The sequence below is a fragment of the Pecten maximus genome, chromosome 9, assembly GCF_902652985.1.
Source record: "Pecten maximus chromosome 9, xPecMax1.1, whole genome shotgun sequence".
NCBI classification, from domain to species: Eukaryota; Metazoa; Mollusca; class Bivalvia; order Pectinida; family Pectinidae; genus Pecten; species Pecten maximus.
Window position 1 is genome coordinate 38,243,741 of NC_047023.1, and position 11,243 is coordinate 38,254,983.

Genomic DNA, 11,243 nt, shown 5'->3' on the forward strand with positions numbered 1-11,243 from the left:
TTCTGTACAATACATACCTGTTACTGAGAGGTTCTGTATAGTACATACCTGTCACTGAAAAGCTCTGTATAGTACATACCTGTCACTGAGAAGCTCTGTATAGTATATACCTGTCACCGAGATGTTCTGTACAATACATACCTGTTACTGAGAGGTTCTGTATAGTACATACCTGTCACTGAGAAGCTCTGTATAGTATATACCTGTCACTGAGATGTTCTGTATAGTACATACCTGTCACTGAGAAGCTCTGTATAGTACGTACCTGTCACTGAGAAGCTCTTAATTTTAGGTAGCTCAATGTGTTGGATCTTTAAGGTAAGGAAAAACATGTCTGTGACCTGTTCCACTCCTGTCAGTGACAGACTATTTATATAGTATTTAATGTCCAGTCTGAAAGCATCCTGAAAAGAGTTTAATATGTAAAACTATAACAGTGCAGGTATCAGCTTATAAAATCATCGTATAAAGTGTAAAGATATCAACTGGGAAGAGCTTTACACCTGTAATAGAGCTGGCAATGGGAGGAGCTTCATGTACATCTCCAGCAAAGTAGGAGGAGCTTTACATTACCGAGGGAGGAGCTAAATATACATCTCCAACAAAGTAGGAGCTTTACATTACGGAGGGAGAGGAGCTACATGTACATCTCCAATAATTCAGGAGAAGCTTTACACAACCGAGGGAGGAGGAGCTACATGTACATCTCCAACAAAGTAGGAGGGGCCTTATATTACCGAGGGAGGAGCTACATTTACATCTCCAATAAATCAGGAGAAGCTTTAAATTACAGAGGGAGGAGCTACATGTACATCTCCAATAAATCAGGAGAAGCTTTACATTACCGAGGGAGAAGCTAACTGTACAGCTCCAATTAAGTAGGAGGAGCTTTATATAACCGAGGGAGGAGCTTCATGTACATCTCCAGCAAAGTAGGAGGGGCTTTACATTACCGAGGGAGGAGCTAAATATACATCTCCAACAAAGTAGGAGCTTTACATTACGGAGGGAGAGGCTTCATGTACATCTCCAATTAAGTAGGAGGAGCGTACATGGGTTACATTACTGAGGGAGGAGGAGCTACATGTACATCTCCAATAATTCAGGAGAAGCTTTACATTACCGAGGGAGGAGGAGCTTCATGTACATCTCCAACAAAGTAGGAGGAGCTTTACATTACCGAGGGAGGAGCTACATTTACATCTCCAACAAAGTAGGAGGGGCTTTATATTACCGAGGGAGGAGCTACATTTACATCTCCAATAAATCAGGAGAAGCTTTACATTACCGAGGGAGGAGGAGCTACATGTACATCTCCAACAAAGTAGGAGGGGCTTTATATTACCGAGGGAGGAGCTACATTTACATCTCCAATAAATCAGGAGAAGCTTTACATTACCGAGGGAGGAGGAGCTACATGTACATCTCCAATTAAGTACGAGGAGCTTTACGTTACCGAGGGAGGAGGAGCTACATGTACATCTCCAATTAAGTACGAGGAGCGTTACGTTACCGAGGGAGGAGGATATTAAGCTACATGTACATCTCCAATAAATCAGGAGAAGCTTTACATTACCGAGGGAGGAGGAGCTACATGTACATCTCCAATAATTCAGGAGAAGCTTTACATTACCGAGGGAGGAGGAGCTACATGTACATCTCCAATAATTCAGGAGAAGCTTTACATTACCGAGGGAGAAGCTAACTGTACAGCTCCAATTAAGTAGGAGGAGCTTTATATAACCGAGGGAGGAGCTTCATGTACATCTCCAGCAAAGTAGGAGGGGTTTTACATTTCATGTACATCTCCAGCAAAGTAGGAGGGGTTTTACATTAGCGAGGGAGGAGCTATTATATAAGGTAATGGGAGTACTGTCACATGACAGCAAAAGGACAGTGACATAATTAGGCCCGGATTTCTTTATTAGGTGATATTGAAGTAAGGAGTCAGGGTATCAAGACAGCTATATTATCAGAGATAAATTTTCTGCAGGAGATACATGAAATGTTGGTCTATAGTATATATATATATTTACCAGGGCAAATGACAAGCTGAAGTGGTCGATTACATTTTCTTCCACAAGTTTCTTGTTATCCAAGGTAACTAAAGAGATAAACAAAAGCAATTTTACAGTTTATATTAAAGTTCAAGCAAAAGCATTGTAAGTATCAGAACTGATTTGGTTATTGATTTCAATGCTCTAATCTTGAAATACTCTCATAATACATTGTAAAAATTTGATCTAATTTTTATTCACTTCTAAATCTTCTGAAAAACTGTAGCTGAAGACTACTTTCATACTTTTGCTCAGTAAATTTTTGAATGAACATCAAAATCATGTAGAATATTACCAAAAGATAGTAAACCCTTCCGGTACCAAGAAATTCAAAAGGTTGGATGAAAACTGTGCGGAAGGAGTTGTCCAGACAAGAAGTTGTCCACAGAAATTGTACATAAGGCATAACTGTCATAAAAATGTATGAATAAAAAAACATTCACAGTTGCACCACTTCAGTTTGTCCTGAATTAATCAGTGAAGTTTTGAAAAGATCGGACTGCCCAACCCTTATTTTGTTGGGGTTGGTGTATTAAGTATGATAAACCACCCACCCCTTACTTTGTTGGGGGTAGTGTATTAAGTATGATAAACCGCCCACCCCTTACTTTGTTGGGGGTAGTGTATTAAGTATTATAAACCGCCCACCCCTTACTTTGTTGGGGGTAGTGTATTAAGTATGATAAACCGCCCACCCCTTACTTTGTTGGGGGTAGTACGATAAACCGCCCACCCCTTACTTTGTTGGGGGTAGTGTATTAAGTAAGATAAACCGCCCACCCCTTACTTTGTTGGGGTTGGTGTATTAAGTATGATAAACCACCCACCCCTTACTTTGTTGGGGTTGGTGTATTAAGTATGATAAACCGCCCACCCCTTACTTTGTTGGGGTTGGTGTATTAAGTATGATAAACCACCCACCCCTTACTTTGTTGGGGTTGGTGTATTAAGTATGATAAACCGCCCACCCCTTACTTTGTTGGGGGTAGTACGATAAACCGCCCACCCCTTACTTTGTTGGGGGTAGTGTATTAAGTATGATGAACCGCCCACCCCTTACTTTGTTGGGGGTAGTGTATTAAGTATGATAAACCGCCCACCCCTTACTTTGTTGGGGGTAGTGTATTAAGAATTATAAACCGCCCACCCCTTACTTTGTTGGGGGTAGTGTATTAAGAATTATGAACCGCCCACCCCTTACTTTGTTGGGGGTAGTGTATTAAGTATGATCAACCGCCCACCCCTTACTTTGTTGGGGATAGTGTATTAAGTATGATAAACCGCCCACCCCTTACTTTGTTGGGGTTGGTGTATTAAGTATGATAAACCACCCTCCCCTTACTTTGTTGGGGGTAGTGTATTAAGAATTATAAACCGCCCACCCCTTACTTTGTTGGGGTTGGTGTATTAAGTATGATAAACCGCCCACCCCTTACTTTGTTGGGGGTAGTGTATTAAGTATGATAAACCGCCCACCCCTTACTTTGTTGGGGTTGGTGTATTAAGTATGATAAACCGCCCACCCCTTACTTTGTTGGGGTTGGTGTATTAAGTATGATAAACCGCCCACCCCTTACTTTGTTGGGGTTGGTGTATTAAGTATGATAAACCGCCCACCCCTTACTTTGTTGGGGTTGGTGTATTAAGTATGATAAACCGCCCACCCCTTACTTTGTTGGGGTTGGTGTATTAAGTATGATAAACCGCCCACCCCTTACTTTGTTGGGGTTGGTGTATTAAGTATGATAAACCGCCCACCCTTACTTTGTTGGGGTTGGTGTATTAAGTATGATAAACCGCCCACCCTTACTTTGTTGGGGTTAGTGTATTAAGTATGATAAACCACCCACCCTTACTTTGTTGGGGGTAGTACGATAAACCGCCCACCACTTACTTTGTTGGGGGTAGTGTATTAAGTATGATAAACTGCCCACCCCTTACTTTGTTGGGGTTGGTGTATTAAGTATGATAAACCGCCCACCCTTACTTTGTTGGGGTTGGTGTATTAAGTATGATAAACCGCCCACCCCTTACTTTGTTGGGGGTAGTGTATTAAGTATGATGAACCGCCCACCCCTTACTTTGTTGGGGTTGGTGTATTAAGTATGATGAACCACCCACCCCTTACTTTGTTGGGGTTGGTGTATTAAGTATGATAAACCGCCCACCCCTTACTTTGTTGGGGTTGGTGTATTAAGTATGATAAACCGCCCACCCCTTACTTTGTTGGGGGTAGTGTATTAAGTATGATAAACCGCCCACCCCTTATTTTGTTGGGGGTAGTGTATTAAGTATGATAAACCACCCTCCCTTACTTTGTTGGGGGTGGTGTATTAAGTATGATAAACCGCCCACCCTTTACTTTGTTGGGGTTGGTGTATTAAGTATGATGAACCGCCCACCCCTTACTTTGTTGGGGGTAGTGTATTAAGTATGATAAACCGCCCACCCTTTACTTTGTTGGGGTTGGTGTATTAAGTATGATAAACCACCCTCCCTTACTTTGTTGGGGGTAGTGTATTAAGTATGATAAACCACCCTCCCTTACTTTGTTGGGGGTAGTGTATTAAGTATGATAAACCGCCCACCCCTTACTTTGTTGGGGGTAGTGTATTAAGTATGATGAACCGCCCACCCCTTACTTTGTTGGGGGTAGTGTATTAAGTATGATAAACCACCCACCCCTTACTTTGTTGGGGGTAGTGTATTAAGTATGATAAACCGCCCACCCCTTACTTTGTTGGGGGTAGTGTATTAAGTATGATAAACCGCCCACCCTTTACTTTGTTGGGGTTGGTGTATTAAGTATGATAAACCGCCCACCCCTTACTTTGTTGGGGTTGGTGTATTAATTATATATATAAGTATGATGAACCGCCCACCCCTTACTTTGTTGGGGGTGGTGTATTAAGTATGATAAACCGCCCACCCCTTACTTTGTTGGGGTTGGTGTATTAAGTATGATGAACCACCCACCCCTTACTTTGTTGGGGGTGGTGTATTAAGTATGAAAAACCACCCACCCCTTACTTTGTTGGGGGTAGTGTATTAAGTATGATGAACCGCCCACCCCTTACTTTGTTGGGGGTAGTGTATTAAGTATGATAAACCACCCACCCCTTACTTTGTTGGGGTTGGTGTATTAAGTATGATAAACTGCCCACCCCTTACTTTGTTGGGGTTGGTATATAAGTATGATAAACCGCCCACCCCTTACTTTGTTGGGGGTCGTGTATTAAGTATGATAAACCGCCCACCCCTTACTTTGTTGGGGGTAGTGTATTAAGTATGATAAACCGCCCACCCCTTACTTTGTTGGGGGTAGTGTATTAAGTATGATAAACCACCCACCCCTTACTTTGTTGGGAGTCGTGTATTAAGTATGATAAACCGCCCACCCCTTACTTTGTTGGGGTTGGTGTATTAAGTATGATAAACCACCCACCCCTTACTTTGTTGGGGGTAGTGTATTAAGTATGATAAACAACCCACCCCTTACTTTGTTGGGGGTAGTGTATTAAGTATGATAAACAACCCACCCCTTACTTTGTTGGGGTTGGTGTATTAAGTATGATAAACCGCCCACCCCTTACTTTGTTGGGGTTGGTGTATTAAGTATGATAAACCGCCCACCCCTTACTTTGTTGGGGGTCGTGTATTAAGTATGATAAACCGCCCACCCTTTACTTTGTTGGGGGTCGTGTATTAAGTATGATAAACCGCCCACCCTTTACTTTGTTGGGGGTAGTGTATTAAGTATGATAAACCGCCCACCCCTTACTTTGTTGGGGTTGGTGTATTAAGTAGGATAAACCGCCCACCCCTTACTTTGTTGGGGTTGGTGTATTAAGTAGGATAAACCGCCCACCCCTTACTTTGTTGGGGTTGGTGTATTAAGTAGGATAAACCGCCCACCCCTTATTTTGTTGGGGTTGGTGTATTAAGTATGATAAACCGCCCTCCCCTTACTTTGTTGGGGGTAGTGTATTAAGAATTATAAACCGCCCACCCCTTACTTTGTTTGGGTTGGTGTATTAAGTATGATAAACCGCCCACCCCTTACTTTGTTGGGGGTAGTGTATTAAGTATGATAAACCGCCCACCCCTTACTTTGTTGGGGTTGGTGTATTAAGTATGATAAACCGCCCACCCCTTACTTTGTTGGGGTTGGTGTATTAAGTATGATAAACCGCCCACCCCTTACTTTGTTGGGGTTGGTGTATTAAGTATGATAAACCGCCCACCCCTTACTTTGTTGGGGTTGGTGTATTAAGTATGATAAACCGCCCACCCCTTACTTTGTTGGGGTTGGTGTATTAAGTATGATAAACCGCCCAGCCCTTACTTTGTTGGGGGTAGTGTATTAAGTATGATAAACCGCCCACCCCTTATTTTGTTGGGGGTAGTGTATTAAGTATGATAAACCACCCTCCCTTACTTTGTTGGGGGTGGTGTATTAAGTATGATAAACCGCCCACCCCTTACTTTGTTGGGGTTGGTGTATTAAGTATGATAAACCGCCCACCCCTTACTTTGTTGGGGGTAGTGTATTAAGTATGATAAACCGCCCACCCCTTACTTTGTTGGGGGTAGTGTATTAAGTATGATAAACCGCCCACCCCTTACTTTGTTGGGGTTGGTGTATTAAGTATGATGAACCGCCCACCCCTTACTTTGTTGGGGGTAGTGTATTAAGTATGATAAACCGCCCACCCCTTACTTTGTTGGGGGTAGTGTATTAAGTATGATAAACCACCCACCCCTTACTTTGTTGGGGGTAGTGTATTAAGTATGATAAACCGCCCACCCCTTACTTTGTTGGGGTTGGTGTATTAAGTATGATGAAACCGCCCACCCCTTACTTTGTTGGGGGTAGGTGTATTAAGTATGATGAACCGCCCACCCCTTACTTTGTTGGGGGTAGTGTATTAAGTATGATAAACCGCCCACCCTTACTTTGTTGGGGGTAGTGTATTAAGTATGATAAACTGCCCACCCCTTACTTTGTTAGGGGTAGTGGTATTAAGTATGATAAACCGCCCACCCCTTACTTTGTTGGGGTTGGTGTATTAAGTATGATAAACCGCCCACCCCTTACTTTGTTGGGGTTGGTGTATTAAGTATGATAAACCGCCCAACCCCTTACTTTGTTGGGGGTCGTGTATTAAGTATGATAAACCGCCCACCCTTTACTTTGTTGGGGGTCGTGTATTAAGTATGATAAACCGCCCTCCCTTACTTTGTTGGGGGTAGTGTATTAAGTATGATAAACCGCCCACCCCTTACTTTGTTGGGGTTGGTGTATTAAGTAGGATAAACCGCCCACCCCTTACTTTGTTGGGGTTGGTGTATTAAGTAGGATAAACCGCCCACCCCTTACTTTGTTGGGGTTGGTGTATTAAGTAGGATAAACCGCCCACCCCTTATTTTGTTGGGGTTGGTGTATTAAGTATGATAAACCGCCCTCCCCTTACTTTGTTGGGGGTAGTGTATTAAGAATTATAAACCGCCCACCCCTTACTTTGTTGGGGTTGGTGTATTAAGTATGATAAACCGCCCACCCCTTACTTTGTTGGGGGTAGTGTATTAAGTATGATAAACCGCCCACCCCTTACTTTGTTGGGGTTGGTGTATTAAGTATGATAAACCGCCCACCCCTTACTTTGTTGGGGTTGGTGTATTAAGTATGATAAACCGCCCACCCCTTACTTTGTTGGGGTTGGTGTATTAAGTATGATAAACCGCCCACCCCTTACTTTGTTGGGGTTGGTGTATTAAGTATGATAAACCGCCCACCCCTTACTTTGTTGGGGTTGGTGTATTAAGTATGATAAACCGCCCAGCCCTTACTTTGTTGGGGGTAGTGTATTAAGTATGATAAACCGCCCACCCCTTATTTTGTTGGGGGTAGTGTATTAAGTATGATAAACCACCCTCCCTTACTTTGTTGGGGGTGGTGTATTAAGTATGATAAACCGCCCACCCCTTACTTTGTTGGGGTTGGTGTATTAAGTATGATAAACCGCCCACCCCTTACTTTGTTGGGGGTAGTGTATTAAGTATGATAAACCGCCCACCCCTTACTTTGTTGGGGGTAGTGTATTAAGTATGATAAACCGCCCACCCCTTACTTTGTTGGGGTTGGTGTATTAAGTATGATGAACCGCCCACCCCTTACTTTGTTGGGGGTAGTGTATTAAGTATGATGAACCGCCCACCCCTTACTTTGTTGGGGGTAGTGTATTAAGTATGATAAACCGCCCACCCCTTACTTTGTTGGGGGTAGTGTATTAAGTATGATAAACTGCCCACCCCTTACTTTGTTAGGGGTAGTGTATTAAGTATGATAAACCGCCCACCCCTTACTTTGTTGGGGTTGGTGTATTAAGTATGATAAACCGCCCACCCCTTACTTTGTTGGGGTTGGTGTATTAAGTATGATAAACCGCCCACCCCTTACTTTGTTGGGGGTCGTGTATTAAGTATGATAAACCGCCCACCCTTTACTTTGTTGGGGGTCGTGTATTAAGTATGATAAACCGCCCACCCTTTACTTTGTTGGGGGTAGTGTATTAAGTATGATAAACCGCCCACCCCTTACTTTGTTGGGGTTGGTGTATTAAGTATGATAAACCGCCCACCCCTTACTTTGTTGGGGGTCGTGTATTAAGTATGATAAACCGCCCACCCTTTACTTTGTTGGGGGTAGTGTATTAAGTATGATAAACCGCCCACCCCTTACTTTGTTTGGGACTTGGTGTATTAAGTAAGATAAACCACCCTCCCTTACTTTGTTGGGGGTAGTGTATTAAGTATGATAAACCGCCCACCCCTTACTTTGTTGGGGGTAGTGTATTAAGTATGATAAACCGCCCACCCCTTACTTTGTTGGGGGTAGTGTATTAAGAATTATAAACCGCCCACCCCTTACTTTGTTGGGGGTAGTGTATTAAGTATGATAAACCGCCCTCCCCTTACTTTGTTGGGGTTGGTGTATTAAGAATTATAAACCGCCCACCCCTTACTTTGTTGGGGGTAGTGTATTAAGTATGATAAACCGCCCACCCTTTACTTTGTTGGGGTTGGTGAATTAAGTATGATAAACCGCCCACCCCTTACTTTGTTGGGGGTAGTGTATTAAGTATGATAAACCGCCCACCCCTTACTTTGTTGGGGTTGGTGTATTAAGTATGATGAACCGCCCACCCCTTACTTTGTTGGGGTTGGTGTATTAAGTATGATAAACCGCCCACCCCTTACTTTGTTGGGGTTGGTGTATTAAGTATGATGAACCGCCCACCCCTTACTTTGTTGGGGGTCGTGTATTAAGTATGATAAACCGCCCACCCCTTACTTTGTTGGGGTTGGTGTATTAAGTATGATAAACCGCCCACCCCTTACTTTGTTGGGGGTAGTGTATTGAGTACTTTGTTGGGATTGATGTATTAAGTAAGGTCTTTAACATTACTACCTGGAAACACCTGGATTTGGTTTCTCGGTGTCTTTTGCTTCTGTTGCCGACCCTCAGTGGGCAATAATAAATCCTTGTTTAAACTTTCAGTATTTTCACTTTCACCAAAGAGTGAAAATGCTTTGGATGTCTGTTTTCCTTCTCCAGCTTTGGATGTCTGTTTTCCTTCTCCAAATTTAAAACCTCCTTTTTTTCTGAGACCACCTGATTTTTCAGGTTTCAGCTGAAATGCACTTTCAGTCAAGTTATTGACTCCAGATGCATTATTCACAGAAAAATCATCATCCACTAAGTCAAAACTTTCATTTGTAGTCTCTTCGAATTCCTTGTCAAAGTCAAAAGTTTCCTCTGTAGCATCGTCAACATTATTGTCGGCTAAACCAAGAAATTCCTCCAAATCATCCGGCAATGAATTAGCTTCATCCCTTACCCGATCTTCATTTTCCATTTTATATGCCATTGTCACTGTTTTTGAAAGTTTAGGATGCTGTTTCTGAAAAATTATTAAAGGTAATAATAACATCATGCAATAATCTATATATGTCTATGATGTGGTTTATTGCTTAAACAGTACGTGTCAAAACTCTTGTGTGGGTGCTTAATAGCTAATCTTACATTTAGTGATTACTATTTGTAAATAATGGGAGACATCTCTCATGACTTTATGTACAAGTCGGTGGAGCTGTTTCCCTTCATAAGGTGACGACTCGGACATCTTTTACTAGCAAATCTAAACGAACAGATGTTAATGTCTGAATGAGCTGTCTGAAGCTTGGATTTTACCCAAGCTAAATCCCATTGATGTACATGTACATATGAGGGTTTATGCTGCATATTTCATAAATGGGGTCCTTTTTCAGATAAAAAGGTGTCCATCTGTATAATTTGAATGAACTTCCTGAACAATTTTTGATCCTTTCCATTTTCAATAATGCTTCAAACTTAAGGCTATGGGAATGCCTTCAATTCAAACTCTGTTTAAATTTATTATTATTTTTTTTTATTACGTATACTTAATTTAGCTTTCAGATAGATGTAAGGTTAATTGTGGAATGGTAAAGACATCCTTTCAAATAGAATTAACCCCATCTACAGGTCAGAACACAGATACTGCAATTAACCCTCTCAATAATATCAATTGGCAGTGCATGCTTAAATTTAATTATTATACATGTAGTTTTACATCAGGCTAAAAAGCAAACACGTACATCATTTTGTTTGAAATCAGGTGGAAGCACTAATTTATATTATAAGTATATTCTCCCAAAAAATGATAGCATGAAATTGTTATCCTGTATAATAAAAATAAAAGATCATAACTTGAATCAGTCTCCGTAATTGTTGATTGTTAAAGCATTCTGGTCAATTCTGGTTTAGTATGCGGCAAATACAGTAGAGCTCTAGTATGTCCCTGATCAGTTTGATATCTACCACACGTCTTACTGTTCTCATTACTAAAACAAATATTTTATAGTTCGGTATTCATATTCTTTCTACAATACTTGAATCAGTGACGTTATATTATTACATGCTTGTACTAGTCTATGTAGTCATCTAATGATAAATGCAACCAACATTTCACCAGCATCCATGTAGTCAAGACGCCATGATGTCACGATGTAAATAACAACTCGAATAACTTCGCACGTGACAAGCACTGACCGGATATATAATTTCCAGTGTTTTGATTGGTCACGATTTATTAAATAATTCTA

The 11,243-nt window shown here is 41.6% G+C and overlaps 1 protein-coding gene across 1 annotated transcript in view; it reads right to left on the reverse strand.

The window, feature by feature from the left end:
• LOC117333995 overlaps positions 1-11,165 on the reverse strand; it is a 41,335-nt gene extending 30,170 nt beyond the window's left edge. Inside the window, exons 1-4 of the mRNA XM_033893416.1 lie at positions 11,104-11,165; positions 9,529-10,021; positions 2,037-2,104; positions 266-404 (exon numbers count right to left, since the gene is read on the reverse strand). Of these exons, the coding sequence (XP_033749307.1) occupies positions 266-404; positions 2,037-2,104; positions 9,529-9,988 (667 nt within the window). The 5' untranslated portion in view covers positions 9,989-10,021; positions 11,104-11,165. The remainder of the gene's footprint in view (positions 1-265; positions 405-2,036; positions 2,105-9,528; positions 10,022-11,103) is intronic.
• Between the last annotated feature and the right edge of the window lie 78 nt (positions 11,166-11,243).